Below are 25,163 nucleotides of genomic sequence, written 5' to 3'. Positions count from 1 at the left end.
AGACAGTAAGAAAGATGACCTTGACAGAGATAGGCCAGTTCCATTACTAAAGCAATGGAGGGAAAAACATGGCTTAAGTCCAAAACAAGCAGAAGGAATGCAAAAGCAGGTCAGACACACACCTCCCTAATTCACATGAGTACGTGTAAAGCACATTCAGACTTGCAAGATTTTGTTACTATAGCCAATCTTAATATAAACAGTTTTAGCCTTCTTGTGAAATTGATTTCTTGGGCTGGTCTACATAGTGGGGCTGACTTTTAAAGCCCTCAGTGGCTTAAGAGTTTGATTGTTTTGAGATATTCTCTCCTGCTATCAATTTGCTGCATTACTTAAATCAACAGGAGAGGCCCTTCTGAAAACACCTCTCCTATCAGAAACCCTTGGGAAAGGACCTTCTGCTTTGTGATTCCATGACCTCTAAAAAGGGGGTTGTTAAGCAAAGTGATTGTTAAGTGAAACCACAACTGTGTTTATGATCTTACTTTAGCTTTCTTTTGTTTTACAGACCTGGAAAAGTCATAAATGCGAGTACCGGTCATAAAGTTACTTTTTCATCACTGTCGTAACTGCAAATGGTCACTAAATGAGGACTACCTATAGGCTTGTTTCAGGTTTCTCACAAATATACTCAGTGTCAGTGAAGAGAACTGTTTGTGCACTGACATTTTGATAAATTATTAAAGTCACTTTGATAAATTACTTAATGGTTGAGCAGCAATTAATAAAAACAGTAAATAAATAAGAGGACATTGTAAGAAATAAGGGGCCACAACAAAAACAGCAGGTTAACGTCTGACTTCCCCTTTCCTGAAGTTTAACAACACTGATTCCATGTCCTGGTGTCACTGTAATATGTACTTCCCACCACTGGCAGGCTGTGATATGAAACAGACAGGAAAATACATAAACTAATGATCTGAAGACATTGAACAGGAAGTGACTAACTGTGTGTAGAAAGGTGATAAGAATTTGATGTAGGAATCCCATATTCAGGGGCACCTCTAGCTAGCTAGCTAGCTCAGCGTTTCCCAAGCTGGACCACTCCAGATATGTTGGAATTACAACACCAGAATGTCCAAACAGTAAAGGAAAAGGAAATGAGGAGGTAAGGTAAAAATACAAATTATAAGACAGCTGAATAATTCCCCTACATCTCCACAAACCGTAATTAAATGTTCCCTCAGTCCCAGAAAAAACATGGAGTAATCTCCTCTGAGATTTTAAAATACATACTCTAAGGAGACTAGTCACTGATGTGTGGTCAGTTTTTATTGAAATCAGATTTTTAAAACAACATTTATTTTCCTACAAGCTTAGCTTCTTATCCATAAATAGATGCTACTGATTGTAAATAATATTTATGTTTGCAGTTCAAACCTTGCATTCTGAGCAGCAGTCTGAAAGAGTTTATATAAAGACTGCATGATTCGGAAATCTAATTAAAGAATCCCTTAAGTACTATTCACAGCTGAGAATTCCACTTTGGCAACTGTGTAGTAAGAGCCAAGGGAATTTGTAAAATATGAGATTTTGTATCATTAACTGTGTCTACATGTTTTAGTATACCTGATTATTTGAGAAATAAAAACAAGACCTCACTTAAGTTACATTACTACTAGAGCTGTGCCAGGAAAGTTTATTTCTTTTTATGACAAAATAATTTGTGGAGTTTGCTTCTTAATTAACTTGTGGGGAAAGAAGCAAAGAACAGATGCATGTCCTGCCAGAGGTCTTTGAGAATAATGAAAAAGTCTTGTAAAAGCCAATATTAAGATCAATGAATGATAGACAGTGGAGGCAACAACACATAATATCTTACCCATCCTTTCATTACTTATACAAATTTAACAGCAGTTTCACTTTATAATGTTCTATGTTTATGAACTCTGGGAATTATTCTAAATGCAGTTATTATATTGTGTTAATATTCTTAATAATGAATTCAATAATCAGTAGTGGAGAATACAAACCCTCTAAATTTCCTGTTTGAAAATTTCATGGTTAATGTCATGATTAGTTAAATGGTTACTATGGCTGAGGGATGGGGAGCAGGTGGAGTTGATTATTATTTAGCATTCTATTAAAATTAAGGAAAAAGGGTTTTTTTCTGCAGAGAAGTTAGAGTTATACATGGAGATCTCCCCCCCCCCTTTTTTTTTTAAATTTACTGAAACTTTCACATAGGTAAAATGATTAAAATAGAGTATTGGGGGAAAATTCTTCAACTCTGCAGTGAACTATGAAACTTGTTGGAGGACCTTGGGACACTCCCTAGCTGAGTTCAGACACTGTCCTACGCTATAGGTTGTCTAATCATGTTTTTCTTAGCATATTTTGCTAAATCATAAATCAGGGTGTATAACATCTGTTGGCTTGAGGGCCTCACCATGCTTTGCATGACATATCAAGAGCCATACTTCAAACTAGGGCAGGATTGGGGGTTGTTCTAGGAGAAGATTTCAGAAAGTTTATGGGGAGAAATGGGTGCCCTAAGTAACTGCAAGCCTAAAGGCAGCCATTTTGTCCTTTAAACCAACCGAAGTGTGAAAGGCCCAAATGTTCAGCCAAGCCACTTGGTAGGGCCATGGGGAATGAAAGTACCCTCTCAAACAATGTATTTCTATTTCTGTCATAAAATATAGTTTATAATCCACAAATAATTTTGGATTAGTGTGTGGTCTGAATGATCTCTGAGCTTCAGTTTCCTTATGAAATTTATGAGGATAAATGAAGAGCGCAGACCACCCACCCAAAGCCCCCCCCAAAGGATAAGATAACATCTAAAACATCAACATAATTAAAGAGGTATTTTTTTTCTGAAAATGTAAATTGGCTTCCAATGGCTTTAATTATGCTGTATAGCCCTGAATGGAACTGTTGAAACTACTTTTGAGGGCTAAAATGTTTAGCACTTGAGAGTTAAACCAAGTATCAAAAGCTGCCAAGAGAACAAGGAGGACCAAGAGAGTTGCATTTGCATTGTCACAGTCTCTCCAAAGCACAACTAATGCCATTTATGTGCTATATCCTGGCCTGAAATCCAACTGCCAAATAATCCACTTCTCCTAGGGTTCTCTGGAGTTGCAGGGCCATGACTAAAAAGGGAAGTTGGAGTCAGGTCTGAAATTATCCAAAATAGTTGGATCAAGTGACGTTTTTTGAGCAGGGGATGCACCTCAGTGTTTGTCAGAAGTAATGAGAACAGCCCCTTACTCAAAGAAGCATTGATTGCTGTTCAAATCCAGCCTCCAACCACCTTGTGAGAGGCCTTAACAACCATGAAAGGCAGGGTCCAAGTGAGAGGTGGTGAAGCTGACACTACAGAGAGCCCTATCTACTTAAGGACTCATAGACTCAAAACTGATCTAAGATCACTTCACAGCATGAAGCCTTAGTCCTCTCCACTGGCACTGTCCAGCTAGAGTCCAAATCCATTTGAATCTGAGAAATTTTATTTGCCAAATGCCATAGGAATTTTTTACTGCACCTCTTGTTTTTGGAAATTATCTTTCCCTAAAAGAGAATGAGTCACCTTAAAAAGGGCCACTGGGCAACATTCAGCAGATGCAATAAGAGTGACAAAATATTTGCCACTGTGAACTGCCCTCCAGTTCCCACCAGATCCTCAGGAAACTCGAGCACCCTCTGATTATACCCTTAAACTAAGGGAGACTAAGAAAAGGCATCAAGGAGAACCAGCTTTAACACACTCACAGATAAAAAGTGTTGGGGGTATGGGCTAAAATACATACACATCTAATTCCCAAGATTCTCTAATCTAACCACTTTTCCTTGCAATAAACCAAGATAAGGGAAGGTTATGAGAATGTAGCTTTCTTGATTACTGTTAGGGGCCTGACACACCTCTTACCATACTTCAAGTTGTGTTCCTAATTGAAACAAAAACAATATGAACGTGATAGGATTGCACAAAGCATTCCAACAATTTTACTGGCTGAAGCTTATGGAAGTTGACATCCAAAATAGTTTGGGAAATTCAGGATGTCTACCTTACTATATTAAGAGTTTCATTATTGCTCTATTCCCACAGGAGGAGGTATTTATTTGTTTAGAAAATTACATTTAAGATACATTCTCTAATTCTGGCATCCCCAGTGACACCAGGGGCACTATTCTTTAGTTGCAGGCCAGGTTTCCTGCCCCATCTAACTTTATTTTTAAGTAAAACAATCTAAAAAGAAATAAACTAAAAGCTGACATACTGATCAGCAAAGTACCAGCATCAACTTTCTTTATGAGAAAACCTTTGGATTCCACATAGGTCCCCTTTAAAACAACAACAACAGTGCTTTGTTTAGCAGTGTGATAACATGGCTTGGGAAAAAAGGCAAAATAAGAGTCCCCTTTTCGGGAGAGATGGGTAGTGATAGAAATTTGAAAAATAAATGAATTAATTAATTAAATTAAATTAAATAAGTCAGAGCGGTAGAGAACAACCTAGAAATTTAGAGGAAATGCAATGGATTAACCTCACTGGTATGACTCCTGTGAAGGGGTGCCCACTATGATACATACTTTAGTGAATAGACAAGGCTCCCCAGTAGCTACTATTCTATGAGAGTGACCACAAAATACTCCCAAATATCCAAATTTCTCCACTGGCCCAAACATCACTTATCTATTCAATCCCAGGAAACTATGAATTAAAATGATAATTTTTCATTTCATTTTCATTACCTTCATACAGTCCTTTGTTGACTGTAATATTCAAATATTCCCATCAATTACTAATATCCTCTTTTATATTTATTGGAACTGTGGAAAAAAAACCCTGTTCATAATACCCTTTAGCACTAAGACTGCAGTGTACCGTTTCTGACATTTTATGAGAGCAAGACAGATATATCACTGTCTCTGTGCTCAGGGAAGATAACAAAAGAGGACCAACAATTTCGATTAACTGTAATGAAACTTTGCTACTTCTCCCAAAAGATTCTAAAACATCATCCAAAAAAAATATTGACCATGGCAAATAGAATTTAAAAGAGAAAGTGTTATCTAAAGTTCAGGCATATGTTGGGTGACCTGCATCTGGAACAACTAAAGAAGTTACATAGTCACTACCAACAGCTTTTACCAGCTATTCTGATAGAGCTGGAAAATATGCTAGAAATTACACTGAGGAAGGTAAGTAAAACAATAAAGGGCTTAGAACAACTTCCTACAAGTTAAAATATTGGGGTTTATTTTAAGCATGGCTTGTTGGATGAGATAAAATAGTTGAGTTTTAACCGATGCTATGCCAAAATGAAGCAAACTGTACTACGATTTAGCACAATGTGCAAACCCAGCCAGTTCTTTAAAATTGTTTTTCCCATTAGGATTAATTCACTGCCATTTAATAGCAGAAACAATCCTGTATGCTTTTTACCTAAGTTTATCCCAACCTATCTTCTGCTAATCAGATTCCTAATAACACCAGTACTGTTTCTAGGATCATGTAAGAGCAACATAACATACATAATTTTGTGTTATCATGTAAGATATAACTGATCTTTGCTTCATTTTCTGAGTCTGACCAAAAAGCCAATCCCAAAGTAGCCAATTGGTAGGCAATCAAATGTTTTTCACTACATAACCAACCTACTGGCCATCTCTGCCAGCATGCATTATCCTGACCTGCTATTCCCATGTAGATGGCTTGTGCTACCTTCTAGAATAAAACAACAGAATGAAATTCAACCTTAAGCAAAAATTTTATATTCATAACTTAAACTACTGAGTTGTATCTTAAGGTATTACCCCAGATACTTAAACAGGATTTTTAAAAAAAATCTTACATTTTTTTCCCTCTACAATCCTAGATATGCTGCAGACACACATTTACTGTAGGGCTATATTCAATTAAATGAAATTTCCTGCTGTTCTGAAAGTATTAGTGAACAAAAAAATATATAATAGAGAATTGCTTAATAAATTAAATGATTTAATATATATAAATTAAACCAGTCTGGAATCCGTAATAACATAAATACACTTGGATTATATAATGTAATACTCCAATAGTTTTTAATAAAACCAAAGTTAACAATCACACCTTGTATTCAATAATCAGGGAGCAATAATCAGGATGTAATAATCTTCTGAGCAATAACTGGAATATGGTTTGACTTCATTTCTAATCCAGTCTACAACTTCTGCCAGTATTGGACCATCACTTCCATCGTGTCAGATCCCCCGATTAAAGGTTTCACAGAAACCCTTATCAGGGCATCTCCCATCATTTCATTCTCTCATGTTGCCAGATGGGAGGGAACGTGAAGTTGGAGTGTAAAGTGGTTTATTATAGCTACGGAGCACATCAAGGACACGAGGTTAAGATACGCCAGGAATACCATCTGGATGGGAGGGGGAGTGACATGTTTCGTGGGAAAGGGGACTAACTAACTAAGGGGATGTAGTTTTAAATTAGGTTTGAGTGGGAAATCTTTATTCACAGCTTGCCTTCTGTACCACTCATTACGCTTCATTAAAACAGTTAAAGGAATCCCAGCCTCCTGACTGTGTGAGTGAATGCTTGAATGATCAGGTGCTGACATTAAAGCTACGAATCCATAATTTCGAAAACTCTTCCTGAGCAAGCAATCAGCTGAGAGTTGATGAACCATGCCTAAACACGGAAAGTCCAGGGCTAAGCAGCCATCGCCTCTACCGTCATCGGAGAGGACCGTGTTGTATGCCAAAGTGGAAGAAGAAAAAATTGAGACGGAGGAAAGTTCAGGGAGCGGAGACAGTGAGTGCAAGATGGAAACCTGGCTCAACCAGACAGAGTTAGAAAGTGCCCTCCACTCCCTCAATTTTGTGAGAGAACCTCAGACGCTGAGTGTTATCATCAAAGAACCACAGGTGAGACCTTCCCTGATCGGTGCCAGAGAAGAAGAGGGAAGTCCCCCTCCACCTGTGGAGGCACAAGTAAGAGTGCGGAGTCCGGGGTCGCATGGAACCATTCCAGACTCAAATAGAACTCCGCAAGACATGCGGAATTTGGAGGCAAGGATGTTTGCCATGGAAGTGGTGTTGCAGCAGGTATCGAGAACCCTGGAGACCATGGCGTATCCCTTGGCAGAAATCTCAACTCAGCTGTCCAGGGCAGAGTAACCAGACCCACGAGGAAGACGGCGTACTCTAACCCCAACCCAGCATTTCAAGTCCCCAGTGAGGCACAGGTGGAGTGGGGGCCACCCAGAAAGCCAAGGAGATTGGGGAAAAGCGCTGCCCAGTGGGGCGACGCAGGGCGCAAGCCCAAAGGACATACAAGTTAAGTTCGATGGAGATCCAAGACAGTTGGCATTCTTCCTGACCAACATGTCCATATACATGAAGGACTATGGCTCTTGCTTCCCCACTGAGTACAAGAAAGTCAGCCAGGTGGGCGCCAGACTGAGGGGCCTGGCTGCTGAATGGTTTGTGCAATTGCATGAGGCCATGGCTCCAGAGCTGGGCTGCCTGTGAGAGTTCATGAGGGCACTGAGAGACCAGTTCGAGGACCCACTGGACAAGATGAGAGCGAAGACAGGTATCCAGCAACGTAGGCAAGGGGGAAGAACTGTGGCGGAGTATGCCATGGAGTTCAAGGCTCTTGCTGGAAAAGTTATGGACTGGTCAGAAACCACTAAGATTGACTACTTCAAGGGGGTTTTGCAGCCAGAAATTCTGAGGTAGGCACTCTGCCGCGGAGAACCCCCCACTCTGAAGGATTGGATCTGCCTTGCAGGGGAGATAGAGAATACCCAGTACCAGTTCCGTCAGCAGCTCCGAGCTCAAATGATGGGGAGAAATACAGTAGCACCAAGTCAATTTCCTTTCACCCAACGAAGACAATTTCATGACAGGGATGATCGGAAAGACCAGCCAGGGAAGAAAGGCGGCTGTTTCAAGTGTGGGAAGGACACCCACAGAGCAGCAGAATGCCCAGAAACACTGAAAGGAGCAACCAGACCAACTAAAACCCCACCGACCAGATGCAAGGCAGCAGCTGCAGCTGCGCTGGCCCGAAAGGATCCAGACCTGAAGGCTCAAATGGAATCCGGCGAAGACTCTGAACAAGAGGATCTGGAACTGGTGGGAAACGAGTTTCACCTGTTCTAAATCATGCCCGTGAGCAGGTGGAAACTCCAGGGCGCAACATGCCTACTTCTGACATAGATGACAAAGAAGTCCCTTTGGTGAGTGATGATTGCTCCACCTTGTTGGTGAAAATAGAATTAAAAAACCAGCACAAAGCCATTTTGACAGCAATGTTAGACTTGGAGTGCACAAAATGCTTAATACACCCTGCCCTCATTGACATGCTGAGCCTTAAAACCAAGAGACTTAAAAATACCATTATTTTCACTCAGATGGACGGCTCAGTTGCCCAAGGGGGTCCCGTGGATTTCCAGACTGAGACTTTGGCCATGAGGTTGGGGGTGCATAAAGAAACCTTGCAATTCATTGTAGCCCCTATTGCCTACTATTCTATTATACTGGAACTCCCGTGGCTAAAGAGCAGAAAGCCACAGATCGATTGGGACTCAGGTGCTTTATTGTCTAACAATGGAGTTGGCAACCTCTTTACTGTACTCCAACCAGGGGGGGAGGTAGCTGGCACGCTTCTCAACCACACACCCCCACCTGAAGCTTTGGCACAACCCAACATTCCACCTGAATATGCAGATTTTCTTGATGTCTTCAATGAGAAAGAGTGCAACCAGTTGCCTCCTCACAGAAAAACTGACTGTGCCATTGAAATGGACCCAAAGGCTAAACTACCTAAGCCTAAAATGTACGCCATGTCTGAGACTGAAAAGCACGTTCTCAGAGAATTTATTCACAAAAACTTAGCGCGGGGTTCATTAAGCCTGCCAATTCGCCTTTGGCTGCCCCGGTGCTTTTTTGGTCGAAAAAAGATGGCTCTCTGAGACTCTGCATGGACTACCATGGGATAAATGCCATCTCAATTAATAATCAATACCCCCTTCCCTTAATGAAGGACATGCTTTCGCACCTATCGAAGGGGAAAGTGTTTACCAAACTTGACCTCAGAGAAGCCTACTTTAGGATTCGGATTCGGGAGGGGGATGAATGGAAAACAGCGTTTAACTGCCCTCTTGGTTCCTATCAGTACAAGGTCCTCCCGTTTGGGTTGGCAGGGGCCCTTGGAGTGTTTATGCAATATATCAATGAGGTCCTCCATGAGCATCTCTACAAAGGGGTCCTGGTTTACTTAGATGACATTTTGATTTATTCTGACAACTTCAAAGACCACATACAGCTTGTTAAGAAACTCTTGTGCAAACTGAGAGATGCTAGACTGTATGCTAAGCTCTCTAAATGCAAGTTCCACAAGTCTCAGCTGGCATCAAGAACAGAACCCACTACATCATCAGGGTTGTTGCCTTTCCTTGAGTTGTAACTGCTGCACCAGAACAGGGCACCTCTTTCATAAGTGAAGGAGCCTAGATAGCCCGTGGGAAATTTCACAATGAAGAATTGCAGCAACTTAGGTAAATACACCCAACATCAACATTACAACTAGCAGCCTAACTGGGAACTTTTTGTTCAGACATAAATCTCAAGTAATACTGAACTGATCTAGTTTTAAAACAAACACTTGTTTCCATATCAATCTGTCTAACCATCTGCTGAAGCTTTTCTCCAACACCCTCTACCACTAAGAGACAAAACAGCTGAGGACAAGAGAATGCTGGGGGCTGAGGGAAGAAATGCTAGGGTGTTTTACTGAACTTATTCCTCAAAAAAAGAGTAAGTTAGGCAAAAAGGTTATATTCCCTTCCCAGATTTTTTAGGAATGTTAAATATTTTAAGGTTGTAATCATGTATTTCCTTACCTACGAAAAGAACCCATTTAACTCACCAAAAGTTACTTCCAAATGCACATGCATTACATCAGTGTTTCTCAAACTTCCACACATCTTCAAGTTGCCAAGTCTGAGAAACACTGCATTAGATAACACTGTAAACCAATATTAGCCAATTGAGGGGCTTTTTTTCACACGTTGGTATTGGATATTGTTGTTGTTTATTCGCTTAGTCGCTTCCGACTCTTCGTGACTTCATGGACCAGCCCACACCAGAGCTTCCTGTCGGTCGTCAACACCCCCAGCTCCCCCAGGGATGAGTCCGTCACCTCTAGAATATCATCCATCCATCTTGCCCTTGGTCGGCCCCTCTTCCTTTTGCCTTCCACTCATCAGCATCTTCTCCAGGGTGTCCTGTCTTCTCATGATGTGGCCAAAGTATTTCAGTTTTGCCTTTAATATCATTCCCTCAAGTGAGCAGTCTGGCTTTCTTTCCTGGAGGATGGACTGGTTGGATCTTCTTGCAGTCCAAGGCACTCTCAGAATTTTCCTCCAACACCACAGTTCAAAAGCATCGATCTTCCTTCGCTCAGCCTTCCTTATGGTCCAGCTCTCGCAGCCATATGTTACTACAGGGAACGCCATTGCTTTAACTATGCGGGCCTTTGTTGTCAGTGTGATGTCTCTGCTCTTAACTATTTTATCGAGATTGGTCATTGCTCTTCTTCCAAGGATTAAGCGTCCTCTGATTTCCTGACTGCAGTCAGCATCTGCAGTAATCTTTGCACCTAGGAATACAAAGTCTTTCACTGCTTCTACATTTTCTCCCTCTATTTGCCAGTTATCAATCAAGCTGGTTGCCATAATCTTGGTTTTTTTGAGGTTTAGCTGCAAACCAGCTTTTGCACTTTCTTCTTTCACCTTCATCATAAGGCTCCTCAGTTCCTCTTCACTTTCAGCCATCAAAGTGGTATCATCTGCATATCAGAGATTGTTAATGTTTCTTCCAGAGATTTTAACTCCAGCCTTGGATTCCTCAAGGCCAGCTTGTCGCATGATGTGTTCTGCATACAAGTTGAATAGGTAGGGTGAGAGTATACAGCCCTGCCGTACTCCTTTCCCAATCTTAAACCAGTCTGTTGTTCCGTGGTCTGTTCTTACTGTTGCTACTTGGTCGTTATACAGATTCTTCAGGAGGCAGACAAGATGACTTGGTATCCCCATACCACTAAGAACTTGCCACAATTTGTTATGGTCCACACAGTCAAAGGCTTTAGAATAGTCAATAAAACAGAAATAGATGTTTTTTCTGAAACTCCCTGGCTTTTTCCATTATCCAGCGGGTATTGGCAATTTGGTCCCTAGTTCCTCTGCCTTTTCTAAACCCAGCTTGCGCATCTGGCAATTCTCGCTCCTTGAACTGCTGAAGTCTACCTTGCAGGATCTTGAGCATTACCTTACTGGCATGTGAAATGAGTGCCACTGTTCGATAGTTTGAACATTCTTTAGTGTTTCCCTTTTTTGGTATGGGGATATAAGTTGATTTTTTCCAGTCTGATGGCCATTCTTGTGTTTTCCAAATTTGCTGGCATATAGCATGCATTACCTTGACAGCATCATCTTGCAAGATTTTGAACAATTCAGCTGGGATGCCGTCGTCTCCTGTTGCCTTGTTATTAGCAATGCTTCTTAAGGCCCACTCAACCTCACTCTTCAGGATGTCTGGCTCTAGCTCACCGACCACACTGTCAAAGCTATCCCCGATATTGTTATCCTTCCTATACAGGTCTTCTGTATATTCTTGCCACCTTTTCTTGATCTCTTCTTCTTCTGTTAGGTCCTTGCCATCTTTGTTTTTGATCATACCCATTTTTGCCTGGAATTTACCTCCGATGTTTCTAATTTTCTGGAAAAGGTCTCTTGTCCTTCCTATTCTATTGTCTTCTTCCACTTCCGCGCATTGCTTGTTTAAAAATAATTCCTGATCTCTTCTGGCTAACCTCTGGAATTTTGCATTTAATTGGGCATATCTCCCCCTATCACTGTTGCCTTTTGCTTTCCTTCTTTCTTGGGCTACTTCTAGTGTCTCAGCAGACAGCCATTTTGCCTTCTTGGTTTTCTCTTTCTTTGGGATGTATTTTGTTGCCGCCTCCTGAACAATGCTGCCAACTTCTGTCCAGAGTTCTTCCGGGACCCTATCTACTAAGTCCAGTCCCTTAAATCTATTCTTCACCTCCACTGCATATTCCTTAGGAATATTAGTGAGCTCATATCTAGCTGATCTGTGGGTCTTCCCTAATCTCTTTAGTCTGATCCTAAATTGTGCAAGAAGAAGTTCGTGATCTGAACTACAGTCAGCTCCAGGTCTTGTTTTTACCGACTACAGATGTCTGCCACCTTTGGCTGCAAAGGATGTAATCAATCTGATTTCGGTGTTGTCCATCTGGTGAAGTCCATGTATAAAGCCGTCTCTTAGGTTGTTGGAAGAGAGTGTTTGTTATGCAGAGTGAATTGTCTTGGCAAAATTCTATCAGCCTGTGTCCTGCTTCGTTTTGTTCTCCCAGGCCATACTTACCTGTAATTCGAGGTGTCATTTGACTGCCCACCTTAGCATTCCAGTCTCCTGTGATGAAAATAACATCTCTTTTAGGCGTGTTGTCCAGTAGGTGCTGCAGATCCTCATAGAACTGCTCTACTTCAGCTTCTTCAGCATTTGTGGTTGTGGCGTATATTTGGATCACTGTGATGTTAGGTGGCTTGCCCTGAATTCGAATTGAGATCATTCTGTCGTTTTTTGGGTTGTATCCAAGCACTGCTTTAGCCACTTTACTATTAATTATGAAGGCTACTCCATTTTTTCTGTGGTCCTCTTGTCCAAAGTAGTAGATCTGGTGGTGATATGATGTGAAGTGGCCCATTCCAGTCCATTTCAGTTCACTGACACCCAAAATGTCTATCTTTAACCTTGACATCTCACCAATAATCACATCCAATTTGCCCTGGCTCATAGATCTTACATTCCAGGTTCCAATGGTGTGTTGATCCTTAGAACATCGGATTTGCCGTTCACCACCAGCACCGTTGGCTGCTAGCCGTCCTTTCGGCTTTCAGCTAGCTGCGTCATCACGTCTGGGGCTAGTTGAACTCATCCTCTGTTCCTCCCCAGTAGCATTTTGACCATCTTCCGACCTGGGGGTCTCATCTTCCGATGGTATACTGACATATCTCTAGTTGTACTGATCCATTTAGTTTTCACAGCAAGAATACTGGGGTGGGTTGCCATTACCTTCCCCAGGCATTTGGCAGTCTGGTTTCAATTAATAAAAGCATTTACAATTCATATCTACTAAAATATGAATTGTAATTAAGTACACCACCACCATTGGCCACCTTAGACTGGTTTGGCTACAATACCCTCTCTTCTAGTCCCTAAGCATAACTCTTCAGGACTATGTGCTCCAGGAAGTGGGAGAGTCCAGTTCTTTTGAACCAGGCCCCTCCTTTAGCCCCCAGGTGTTCAACCCATCCCTGGCTCAGAGACCTAAATGGTGGCTGACCAACTAGGGGAGAAGGGCTGCATGATCAAGCAGGAGAGGGGGAAAGTCTGTTGTTTCTCTGCTCCAGAGTACAATGGTACTCAGCTTCTGTGTGGGTTGATTTTGAATATACATTTACCACTTTTAGAAGAGCACTAAAGCCATACAGTATTTAAAAATAGTCTGAAAAACAGCAAGCAATTTTGGGGAGAGGCAGTTGAAAGGTGAAGTGGGAGGGAGCTCTCTGACTCCACTGAGTACCTGCCCCTGGCACATTAGCTATCAACGAGGCTACTTTTAAACATGGGCTTAGCACTCTTCTGAAAAAGCAGTAACCCTGTGCTCAGAGGCAATCTGATTTTGCAAAGTCGTCAAAATCTGTGATTCTGTGATTAAAAATAGTTCCCAGATACAGCTGACAGGCTCTGGGGTAGGCTGTGAGCAGAAGCAGGATCTCTCCTGCTTCATCACCCAACTGCTCAGAACTTGTCAGATGTTCTGGAGGCTGGTGGACCAAGTTCTGCTCAGTCAACTCCCCCTTCTCCTCCCCTTGCAGGTCAGAGATGGCTCTTTACCAGCCAGATCTACAACTGCCAATCACATCACCTCCTTCCACCAAGCCTTTCCTGCTTTGCGGACCAACAGTGTCAGGGCCAGGTTTGATGGCCCAGTTCATGTTAAGGAGAACATTTAGGGGATGTTTTCCTGTCAGTTGGTGACATTTGGCAACAGGGAAGGGAAACAAAGCTGGGGAATCCACTAACCCTGAGCTCCTGAATGAAAATCAGGATAATCTAAAACAATGCCTTTCTTTAACTTGTCCTGTATACAGCAGATAAGATCACTATTTGATGATGCCCCTACTGTGGCAAAATAGGGAACAGCAGTGGAGACAGCAAATGTTAGATCATCATCTTCTGCCAGCTCAGGGTTGGGTGGACTGCACTTTAATTTGGCTGTGGGAAAGAGAACCACAAGTAACTCCCACAGAACTGTAACTACTATAATGCTCCAGAAGCACCAATTGTCTCTTAACCAAACAAGCCAAATTACAAATGCTTATACATCAAGGTAAACAAAACTCATTTATTTCTGCAAATGTTTTAAAACAGGAGCCTCAGAACTGAGGTGCTCCACCCTAATACCATACCCTGCAATATATTCCTAACAATAGTATTATTACTGAGGCAATCATGATTCCGGCTGAATTTTCAACTGGCCTTCGCGGTGTCTCAATAAGAAATTTCTGTACTTAATTAAAGTTTCCTTCAGGGGGGAAAAATAATAAAAGGAACTGTCACTCATTGCTACAAGTTCCCATTGGTGTGCAGCATGTGTGGTCTTTTTAAGTCTGTATCTCTCCACCAATACGATAAAAAAAAAACTTCGAGGGGGTGGAGTAGGCGGTCTGTGTAATCCTAGACTTCTCAAACTTTGTACAGTACCGTTAAGAGCTGAGCGGAGGTACGATTCAAAATCCTTTTTCCACCAAGTGATCTTGAGGGGAGCAGACCTAACTCCAAGTTCCGTCCGCTCCCGATTCCTACGACTAATGCACCGCGCAAAGGGATAAAACCTAGATTTGCCTTCCAATAACATCAGTTGAACAAGTACCTTTTTCAGAGCCGCTCTTAAAGCGAAATGCTCTGCCGTATATAAGAGGTTGTCTCCAGACGGGACGTCGTTGCTATAAGGGCGGCGGTTCGGGCTGAGCGAACGACATTCTGGAAAGCCTGCAGCTGACAGTCCGACGAAGCGCAGCGGCGGGAGTTTTAACAACTTCATTAGCTCTTTACGGCCGAAAAGAGAGAGCCGAGCTAGCGCCAAATATCCAGCTACGAGGCGATCGGCGCATGCGTTGTCGTTCGAGAATGTCGACTAGTGGCGGCGGCGGTGTTCCTACCAGGACGTGGTTAGCTGCCACAAAACTGTGAACAGTTTCTATGAGAAACTCCCGTTGCTGAAGTAAACGTACAGAACAGCAACTTACAGCGCAAAATCACCCAATTATATATGCATCTCTCTATGTATATCTCAGACCACAGCAAAATAGGATGCAAGCTTCCGAATTTTCCTGAACGCTTTCGGGAAAGGATAGTTGTTTATTTGTATTTCCAAAAATTTCGAAAAATGGAGGATGGATCCTTGCTTGCTTGTTCGTCCTCGTGATGCCTGCGGGTCAGCCCTAAGTGCAACCAGAAACTCGGAATCTGATAGAGCACTGTACTCCACTGACGTTTTTATATTTTAAACACGAAGTTTTAATTAAAAGTGGGAAGCTTGAATGCTACAAAGCAAAACACTAGGTTCATTTTAATTTCCAAGAAGGCCTCTGGACCCCCAATGGTCTTCATAGTCGTTCTTAGAAAATAAAGATGGTGGGTGAGCTCAGCCCAATACAGTACTTTGTTATAATTGTATCCATCTGGACGGTAAAAAGGCAACAGTAAGTAAGGGTGGCCCAGAGCAAGCTGTGAGGAGACGGGGGGGGGGGGGGGGGGGAGGATCCGTGCTTTCTGTTTAGATCAGCTTTTTCTCAACTTTTACCCCTGGAGGAACCCTTGAAATATTTTTCAGGCCTTGGGAAACCCCTGCACATTCAGGCTCAAATATAGGCCAGAAATTACAAAATTATTATATTCGACATACCTCTTTGCTATGAAGTTGCCTGAATTTGAAATAATTTTTTAAATAAATTGTCATCTCCCAGGGAACACCTAGTGACTTCTCACAGAACCCTAGGATTCCACAGAATCTAGGGTTGAGAAAAGCTTGTTAACTGCTTTTCAGCTATTAGGAACCATTGGACGGACAAGTCTGAAAACACAGGGTGCGCTTCCTTCAATCCTTAGCAAAAGTAGTTTTAAATACAAGTTTAAGGACTTGATTTTTTTTTTTAATAAACAGCAAAAGGCTGATTAGAACTTTGATTTTGGAAAGTTACAAACGTACTAAGGCTCCAGATGGATTTGAAATAAAATTTTGAAATTCATTGTAAGAATCCTTCCTGTAGGAAAATGCTTTTTTAAAATGCTTTTTTAAAAAAATGAACTTTGAAGGTTGGGATACTAGAGGGAAGTAGAAGGACATAAAGATAACAATGAAAGGACAAGAACACTTAAATTCAACTTACAAATACAGAATGAAGCAACATATTTTAACATTGGAAATTATTTGAAGGGACTAAAGATCAAGATTGTTAGAAGTAAAAGGAAGGAATATAAAGTTGGTTTATTTGATCATGGTTAAAATAGATATGTTGTAATCTAGTAACCCTTAATGGACGTTTTGCTGACATCAGGACTGAAATGATGAGGCTTTAAGGATTTGTTTATAGATAAGAGGTGGGATATGGGAAGAAAAGATCATTTCTTGTTATTTTAAGAGAAGGTGATAAGTTACTAATTTTCATGTTAATGAGGCATGCTGGATTTGCCAAAACTTCTAACACAAACAAAAGCAAAACAAATAATAAGCTCTCCCAGAAACTCACTAACGTATGGTGAGCTGCAAGATTATCATTTCAACATTTTTGGTTCAATTTCAAACAAAATTGTTTATACTTGTTGTGATGAAAGGGGAAGTCATTTCTTTATATATTGCTTTTGTTTGTTTTTTTTCTATATTCTTTTTTTTTGTTCTCTTCTATTTTCTATTTTTTTCTGCACTTCCTTTTCTTCAACCTCCAGCACAGCTGTGAAGAGAAAACTGAAAATATCCACTTACATTTTAAAATTATTTATTTTTTAAAAAATTATATTTAGCATTATGCTTAAACATTTGTTAATAGTCAATATGACTTGTTAAAAGAAGCCATCTTAATTTGTTCTTTCAAACTGGTTTCAGCAAATTACAGTGAAAATTTCAGTGAAAAGAAATTAGAAGGAAAATTAACCACCGTTTGTTGGGTTCAGGTAAACAGAGTAATCTGCAGTTCATCTAACCTAGAAATGAGAGGAAGAAGAGAGTAAATTCCTTTAATTCTTGTAAAACAAAACTACAGTTTAACGTTTTGTCTGAGCCAGCATGCACTAAGCTTTTTAATTTGTTGTGACATTGAAAAAATACCAAATAATGCTCCATCTCACCAGTAAACAGTTTTTGTAGGATTTGGGTTACTAAAGTACAATGCAAATCCATTTTAAAAATGGCACCAAATACCTAGTGTATTTATCTCAATAAATATTACAGCTTGCTTTTCCCAATTTCATTATTTTTAAGGGTGTCCATTTTGGCTTCATTTTTCATTACTTTCAACTAGGATTAATTTGAGGTATTTTGAAATTGAACCAAAAATGTTGAAATGATAATCTTGTAGCTCACCATATGTTAGTGAATTTCTGGGAGAGCTTATTATTTCTTTGTTTTGCTTTTGTTTGTGTTGGAAGTTTTGGCAAATCCAGCATGCCTCATTAACATGTATATTAAGTTGCCCAAAATGCAACTCTGAGGAAGCTGTTTGTTGCCACTCCCACTTCCTCTTTCTCTCTTTCCCCCTTCTCCACCCAGGGAGAGGCAGCGTGGATGCTGCTCTCTTTATCAGGGCCATGTGCTTTGGCCTTGATGAGGGATTCTGCCCCTTTCTTTCACACTCCTCTTGGCAGCTGTAGGGCTGAGAGTTTAGGGCAAAACTAAGTAATTAGAAAGGAAAGAAGAACAAAGGAACTTCATCTTTTCCACCAAGATGGATGTAGCAGAAGCAACAAAGAATAAAGTCAGTAAGCTTCTTTTACTTCTTAACCTAATATGTCTAAGCATGTGATTCTTTATGCTTGGGCAGGCTGAATGTGTAAGATCAATAACATGTGTTTCTCTGGCATGCTTATTGAAGCTATCTAAGATAACTTTCTTCTTCTGTGCCAGCTTCTAAGCTGTGTTATAAGCTCTACTCCATTTCAGTGGTTCTAGCAGGCCACTGGATCGGCTTCAGTTTGGACAATATAATGATCTAGGAATAAGGGAACTTATAACCTTCCAGGTATCACTGAATGAGACCATGCAATAGCCCCAGCCTGCAGGACCAGTGGTGAAGGCTGATGGGAGTTGGAGAGGAAAATCTTTGTCATAGGAGCATTTGAACTAAAATTCTCTGTTCTGAAGGTGGGGGGAAAACCATTTCACTGTGCTTTTGAAGTTTTCTTTACCAAAATTATATTATGGCTAATAATAATTTCAACCAATGGATGCGAGAAATTAAGAATACAAAACAGCCTTTTGAAAGGAATTTAATGATATGTTAAGCAAGAACTTGCTTTAGGGAATAACAATATAATCATTTGTTTTGTTATTTTAAAAAATCTTTTAATTTGTACAATAAGATTCCTGAAATTTAAATTAAGCTAGCTATTCTACAGTAGGTTTTTTTCCCCCAGTTTCAAAGTTATCTGCATTCTTCTATGCAATTATACATCCTCCTTTCTCTTTAAAAGGATTCCTGTCTTCTGGAATGCCTTTCACTAGAGGGTCTTCTCCAGATCTTTCTTCAATATATTTTTTAATTTCTTCGGAACACTTAGACACCTTAAGGAAATAAGAGAAAGGGAGACAAACAGATGTTGAAATCACTTTATAAAAGCAAGAAATATTCCTTTGATTTGAAGAGTTTATGAAATGGAGGAGGGGGAGGACCACCTTGTCATGTATCAGTGTATGCTGGGTATTGATGAAATACTGGCATCCCAGAATAGCTTGCCTGTGAGAATGCTGCATAATGGAAATGGCCAGCATTCATTTAACCATGTGCTGGATAAAACTCTCCCACTGTTCTGTAAGGATGGAGGTAAGTAGTATTTTTCTATCCAAGGAAAGCCTAAAGCTGTATAAGCTTTTTCACCCACTAGTTTGGAAGGAAGTCAGGTGGCAATAACTGGAGGAACTGCAGAGCCAATAGAAGCAGGATATACAGTAGATCAGCAGTGGGGAGACGACATTTCATGCTGATAGTTTTCTGCCAACTCAAAATTGTATATATAAGCATTATGACTTAGGAATGGCAAAAGTCACATGGCAAAGAAAGAGTACTTATGTAATAGGGCAGTCCAAGATATTAAAAGCCCAGGTCATTCTGATATTTAAGAAACAAGACTTGGAAACAGACCTCAAAACAAATTTGTAAACAAGGATGATACAAAAATGGGATAATACCCTCTGGAGAGGCATTCGTAGTTAAAATTCTAATTGTAGTGTTTTGGCATGTTGTCAATATATGTCAAACATAATCTGGAAAATACCAGTGCAAGAATTCATTTGTTTAAAAAGCAAAGGAGAAATAGTTGTTTTATTAGGACTGGCAGGATTATATTTATTTTATGAAGGATAAAATGAATACTTTTCAGGGTTTATGAAAAATTTAAAGGGCTTGTTTTAGGATTGTTTAAAGTAGAAATTATTTGTGTAGTTTATTTCATCTTTTTTAAATCCTTAATTAAAAAAAAAGATAAGCATTGTCTATTTCCCTGTGTAACTGCCAAGTTTCCTGCCCATCAGATTTGTTTTGTTTTAAGATATTTTGATTAAAAAGATTTAAGTAGAAGTCTTTCGGTCTATCACAGCTAACTAAGTAGGTAACCAGCCCTAGTCTATATATTACTAAAACTCTTGTGTCTGTTTGTCTGTTTCTAACCTTCAATTGGGTGAAACGGTGCATCACAGGGCAACAGTTTTTGAACCAAGGTACCTCAAATGGGCTAACTTACAGAATCATCCAAAATCCAGGATTCATTGCTCCCTGGCAAAGTTGTGGCTGATTCAGCGTCGCCGTGCTACCACTGGTTCAGTAGTGCTGCACTTCTGCGGTCAGCTGCGGTCCCATGATCATCATTTCCAACACTCTCTGACAGCTTCCCACAAGTCAGTGGGGAAGCCAGCAGGAAGTATAAACTTGATTGTGATTGCTGATGCTCCCTACCAGCTTCCCACAAGCAAAGTCTGTGGGGAAGCCACCAGGAAGTTGCAAATCCAAAGCCAGCAGGCAGGTAAGTGGCTGCTGCCAGGTGGGGGAGGGAGCGAGAGGGTGCATGAGAGGTACGGTGAAGGTTGGGGAGGGTGTGTGAGGGCACGCAAGAGGTGTGGCGAGGTCAGGGAGGGTGCGCAAGGGTGCAGAGCAGATCAGGGAGGGTGCACAAGGGTGCGGGACGGGAAGGATGTGCGAGGGTGCAGACCAGGTCAGGGAGAGTACATGGGCATGTGCAAGTGGCCAGTGCAGTGCAAGTGCAGAGGGACTGGTGGAGGGTACGTGGTGGGGGAGATTTACCCAAGCAGCTTGTGACCTTCCCTGCCAGCTTCCTCACTGGCTTTCTCCCTGCAAGCTTCCCACAAGCAAAGTCAGCGGGGAAGTCAGCAGGGAGTCGGAAATCGCTCCCGCTGCTTTTTTGCCCACCTGTGGTCATTCTGTTGATCTGTTTAGGTAAGTAAATATCTCTGACACTATGACCGAAAAGAAACGATGACCCAATGGGTCATGGGTTATCTAGTATCCTCTATTTTTACAAGCCTTTCTCTGGGCCCCATTAGATTGTGCAGGCATTCTTAGAAAATAACTGGCAGTTGCTTGCAGCTCAACACTTGTGTTTGGAAGTGTGTTCACCTGTCTAGGAAAAAAGAGAAATGTACCCTTGCCAGTCAGTGCAATACTTTTAGTGTCTATGTTATATGCTTCCCTTTAGCCACCTGACTTAGCATTTAAGGAGCTGTGTTCCGCTTTTGAACCCATGTAGAATACACTGCAGTATTCCACTTGTGTCATTATTAGAGCTCTAATCCTGGCCACCACATTGTGAGTTGAACCAACCTCTGAGGTCACAGGTAGGGCTTCCCTAGCTGACCTACTGCCCAGGTTGGATGAGAAACACAATCTCTTAAATGCTTGATTCCAAAGCCATTTAAAGCTCTTCTCAGTGGAATAATCTTCCCAATTGGAGATCTATGGCCCCAAACAATTTTTTTAGACAATCTTAGTTCACATAGGGACGCGGTGGCGCTGCGGGTTAAACCGCTGAGCTGTCGATCGGAAGGTCGGCGGTTCGAAACCGCGCGGCGGGGTGAGCTCCCGTTGCTCGTCCCAGCTCCTGCCTACCTAGCAGTTCGAAAACATGCAAATGTGAGTAGATCAATAGGTACCGCTTCGGCGGGAAGGTAACGGCGTTCCAAGTCGTCATGCTGGCCACATGACCCGGAAGTGTCTATGACAACGCCGGCTCCATGGCTTAGAAACGGAGATGAGCACCGCCCCCTAGAGTCGGACTCGACTGGACTTTACGTCAAGGGAAACCTTTACCTTTACTAGTTCACATAGGGTTTTATGGGGAAATGTTCCAAGATCAAACTGCTTTTTTGATTGCTTTTAAAAATGAATCTTGTTTATATGTTAGTTGTTTGTAGATTTTTAAATTTTCATTGTTGATGTTTTTTAAGACTGGGAGAGAGAGAGAGAGCATGAGTGCTAGCTAGCTCTGGGTTCCTTCTGGAGGAAGAACAGATAAATATAAATCAAATCAAAATAACATTAAGAATAAATACATAATAAGATGTTAGGATAAATGTAATTCTTTTTGTTGGAAATGCTGGAACTGGAACCTGTACTATCTGAATGCAAAGCAGATACTTTACTTGGAATTATGGTCACTTCTGTAAATATCAGCAACCGGATATCATTAAAAATAGCATAAAAGCATAATACATTTTAATACATCCTGGTACCTTCATTGCCATTGAGCTGATTTTATAAATTTGTCATTTCTGGTAGTGCACTGGAGATGCTATACTCACCTACTTTACTACGTATTCAGGAAATACACAGTTGTCCAGATTTCTGGAAACCATCTCCATAGTCAAGAGAATGCCTCATTTTTATGTCATGGAAATTATCTATCATAACAGTCATAATTCTGAGTACTGCTCAGAATGCTTTTTCCCTTTGACCATTCATTTCTTCCATGCTGTACTATGCCTTGGCTCCCTTAAGTCTTATATTAAGCTATAAAACATCCCAAAATCAGCTCTCTGCTTGTTCAACCCATAATTAGCCTGTTCACGCTTCTTCCCTTTCCTGGTAATTACAGGTTTTATTTAAGCTGTGTTTGTGTCATCCAGTCTGCCATGATGTTTAATAGACATTCTCCAGAGTCAGTCATTCCCAGGCTGTGGTTGGTGTTACAGGGTGGGAAGGTATGTGAGGGCCAGCAAAAACAGCCCAAGGCATTTTGGTACCCCAGAAAGAAAATGCAGAAAGTCCCTTTCTTGGTTGCAAAATATAATAATACATTAAATCAGAAATAGACTAGATACAGGTAAACAAGGTAGTCCCGTAAAGATGAAAATGCTATTACCAGCAAAGGCAGCCCAAGGCATTTTGTTACCCAAAATAAGAAAATGCTAAAAGTCCCATTCTTGGTTATAAAATTAATAATAAATTAGATCAGCAGCTTGGCTTTTCACAGGTGTGGCTTAATTTTTAAAAAACAAAGAAAGAAGGAGAACAAACCCACAAAAGATACGTCTCAGTGAACGCTAATTGTAGTCATTGGGCACAGCCTGCTGTCTGACTACAGAGGGAAGGGTAGAAATGGAGTAAGCGTGGGGAGAATGAGTTAGGAACGCTAAAGATGAGCAATCCATATGGTCATGTCTTGTTGCAAGACCCACTTACTATTAACTAACAGGTAATTATCAGGTGATTTTTTAAATCATTAATATCAGAAAGACATCAAATGAAAATAAGAGGAAAGCATACAAAAAGCAAGAATGTAGGCCTGATTTGTAAAAATAAATTAGAATACTTATACATTTTTCTAAAAGCTGCCACTATAGATTTTACACATACAACTTTTTAGTTTCATCAGGCTGATCCTTTTAGCAATGGAATACAAGGCAAACTCTGTAATCTCTACCTACGTTACTTGTGAATTCAGGGAGATCTGGGGAGAGGGGAGGGAGGTATTATTTTAGTCTAGAAATCTGTCTAATTTACAGCTTTCCCCCCCCCCCAAAAAAAACGTGCAATAAACTTACCAGAAGAAAATATTGCTTCCTTAAGTGAAGCAAGTCAATAAAATTGCCCAGTGGCATTTATAATCACACTGAGCACTTTGCAAAACAGACCTTTTTCAACACACATGCAGACGTTGAAAACACTGAAATCCGTTTCTTAAAAACTTTCTTCAGAACTTTAGAGAAAAAACCACTAGGGTACTACTTACAGGTTGCCTTTCCAATGTGACTTCTTTTCGAAGTTGTTCTACTTCCATTTTCAATTTATCCTTCTCACTTAGGTCATCTATGTTGATTGCTGGCATTGCTGGGTTGCAGAAAAGAGAAAGTGTTTGTTGTATATGTGCGTGTGTAAGAAAATAAAATAAGATTAGGGGAGGACAGGAAAGAAAATCCTTACTTTTTATATGAATTCCTCCCGACTTCTCTGAAGTAGCAATTTCTTCTTCAGCCAGCTCTCTCAAGCTCCTAGTAACTATTTGAAGGATTTTAATTCATCAGCAGAATTTGTCCTAATCTGATTAAGCCACAAAAATTGCCCCCTCCCCTTCTAGTTTTTACTGCTTCAAACCAAAATGAGGCATTCCACATGCATGGAAAGCAAGCCAACCTTCTTTCATGTGTCTTCATGCCATGCCCAAATTGCTAAAATAGCCCTAACAGAAAACACAGACACAGAAAGAATCAATTCCTGCCACACGGAATCTTAGAGTGCTCAGAAACTAGAAGAGTTTTCATGGAAAAAAATCCCCTTGAAGAATTTAATCTGGGATTGACACACCTGTTCACACTCGGCAAAGAAGTTTGAGTGTAAAATGTCTTCCGTCCATGAAGGGAGCATGGAATGAGTTGTGAGGAGTGGCAGGGTGAAGGGAAGAAAGCCATTAGAGGCAGGATGTGTGCTTCTCCTTTTGCTACAATAGAAACACCATCCATGGGGAGAGTTCCACAGGAAACAGGTTTGCTAAGGAAACATCTGGCCATTTTTCTGTGCCAAGCTGGAGGGCCTAAACAATGGGGGTGTTTGGAAAACAGCATGGGAAAATCGGGAAAGGCAAGCATACAGAAAAACTTATAGAACAGAAACAGGCTTGTCCCTCCAAGCATATGTCCTATATAGCTCATTTAGATGCTAGCTCATTTAAGCAAATGCCCCATGGAATGCCATAAGACTTACTTCTGAGAAGGCATACATGGGGCATTGAGACTCTACATTTGACCAAGTTAAATAAAAAATGCCTTTTTTTGTATTTAGAATACCCAAAATGCTGATTCCAAATTTGGGGGGGGGGGGTTGTTGTTGTTGTTTGTGTAAATTGTTCGCAGATTTTGTGTCCCCTTTCTCCCTCTTTATTTTAACTAGCCCTGAAGCCACTGGTGATCCAGCTACATCAAGAAAATAGTACTCTAGGAGTTAAATTAACTAAACAGCATACATTGAAGTTATTCGCTGATAATATTGTACTTAGAGTTGCTCAGCCTAAACACTCCTTAATATTGCTGATGGAACATACTCTATACAGCAATATAGTTTGGTGTCAGCTTACCAAATTAATAAAGAGAAAACTCAGATGTTGACATAGAATTTGGCAGAGGATGAAAAGCAATGTGAATACCAACCAGCAGGCTTTAATACTACTTCTAAGAAGGTAAGATATTTGGGGATTTTCTCACAAAAAAACAATAAAAATTTATTTAAGAAGAATTATTTACCAAACTGGAAAAATGTAGCAACAGATATTTCTAGGTGGGAAAAAATTAAACCTGTTCTGGTTCGGAAGGTTTGCAGCTGTTAAAATGAATATCTTATCAAGTC

The 25,163-nt window shown here is 40.7% G+C and overlaps 2 protein-coding genes across 4 annotated transcripts in view; both read right to left on the bottom strand.

Annotated features, from left to right (window-relative positions):
* Positions 1-15,194, bottom strand: part of LOC134497756 (probable acyl-CoA dehydrogenase 6) — a 56,943-nt gene extending 41,749 nt beyond the window's left edge. For both annotated transcript variants that reach the window (XM_063303643.1, XM_063303644.1), the window contains exon 1: positions 14,975-15,194. In XM_063303643.1, coding sequence (XP_063159713.1) covers positions 14,975-15,145 — 171 coding nt within the window. In that variant the 5' untranslated portion in view covers positions 15,146-15,194. The remainder of the gene's footprint in view (positions 1-14,974) is intronic.
* A 3,375-nt stretch (positions 15,195-18,569) lies between these two features.
* On the bottom strand, positions 18,570-24,218 carry LOC134497755 (guanine nucleotide-binding protein G(I)/G(S)/G(O) subunit gamma-11-like). Of its 2 annotated transcripts, none has more exons than XM_063303642.1 (3): positions 24,129-24,218; positions 23,557-23,654; positions 18,570-18,880 (listed from the first exon to the last, which is right to left on the bottom strand). In XM_063303642.1, the coding sequence occupies exons 2-3, from the start codon at positions 23,650-23,652 to the stop codon at positions 18,755-18,757; spliced, it is 222 nt and encodes a 73-aa protein (XP_063159712.1). In that variant the 5' UTR covers positions 23,653-23,654; positions 24,129-24,218; the 3' UTR covers positions 18,570-18,754. The 2 variants fall into 2 exon arrangements, with proteins under 2 accessions (XP_063159712.1, XP_063159711.1); XM_063303641.1 differs by lacking the exon at positions 24,129-24,218 and adding an exon at positions 23,748-24,122.
* Positions 24,219-25,163: the final 945 nt, after the last annotated feature.

Source organism: Candoia aspera, chromosome 4 (assembly GCF_035149785.1).
Source record: "Candoia aspera isolate rCanAsp1 chromosome 4, rCanAsp1.hap2, whole genome shotgun sequence".
In the NCBI taxonomy this organism is placed as follows: Eukaryota; Metazoa; Chordata; class Lepidosauria; order Squamata; family Boidae; genus Candoia; species Candoia aspera.
Note: the sequence above shows the minus strand (reverse complement) of the source record. Positions and strands in the feature narration are given on the sequence as shown.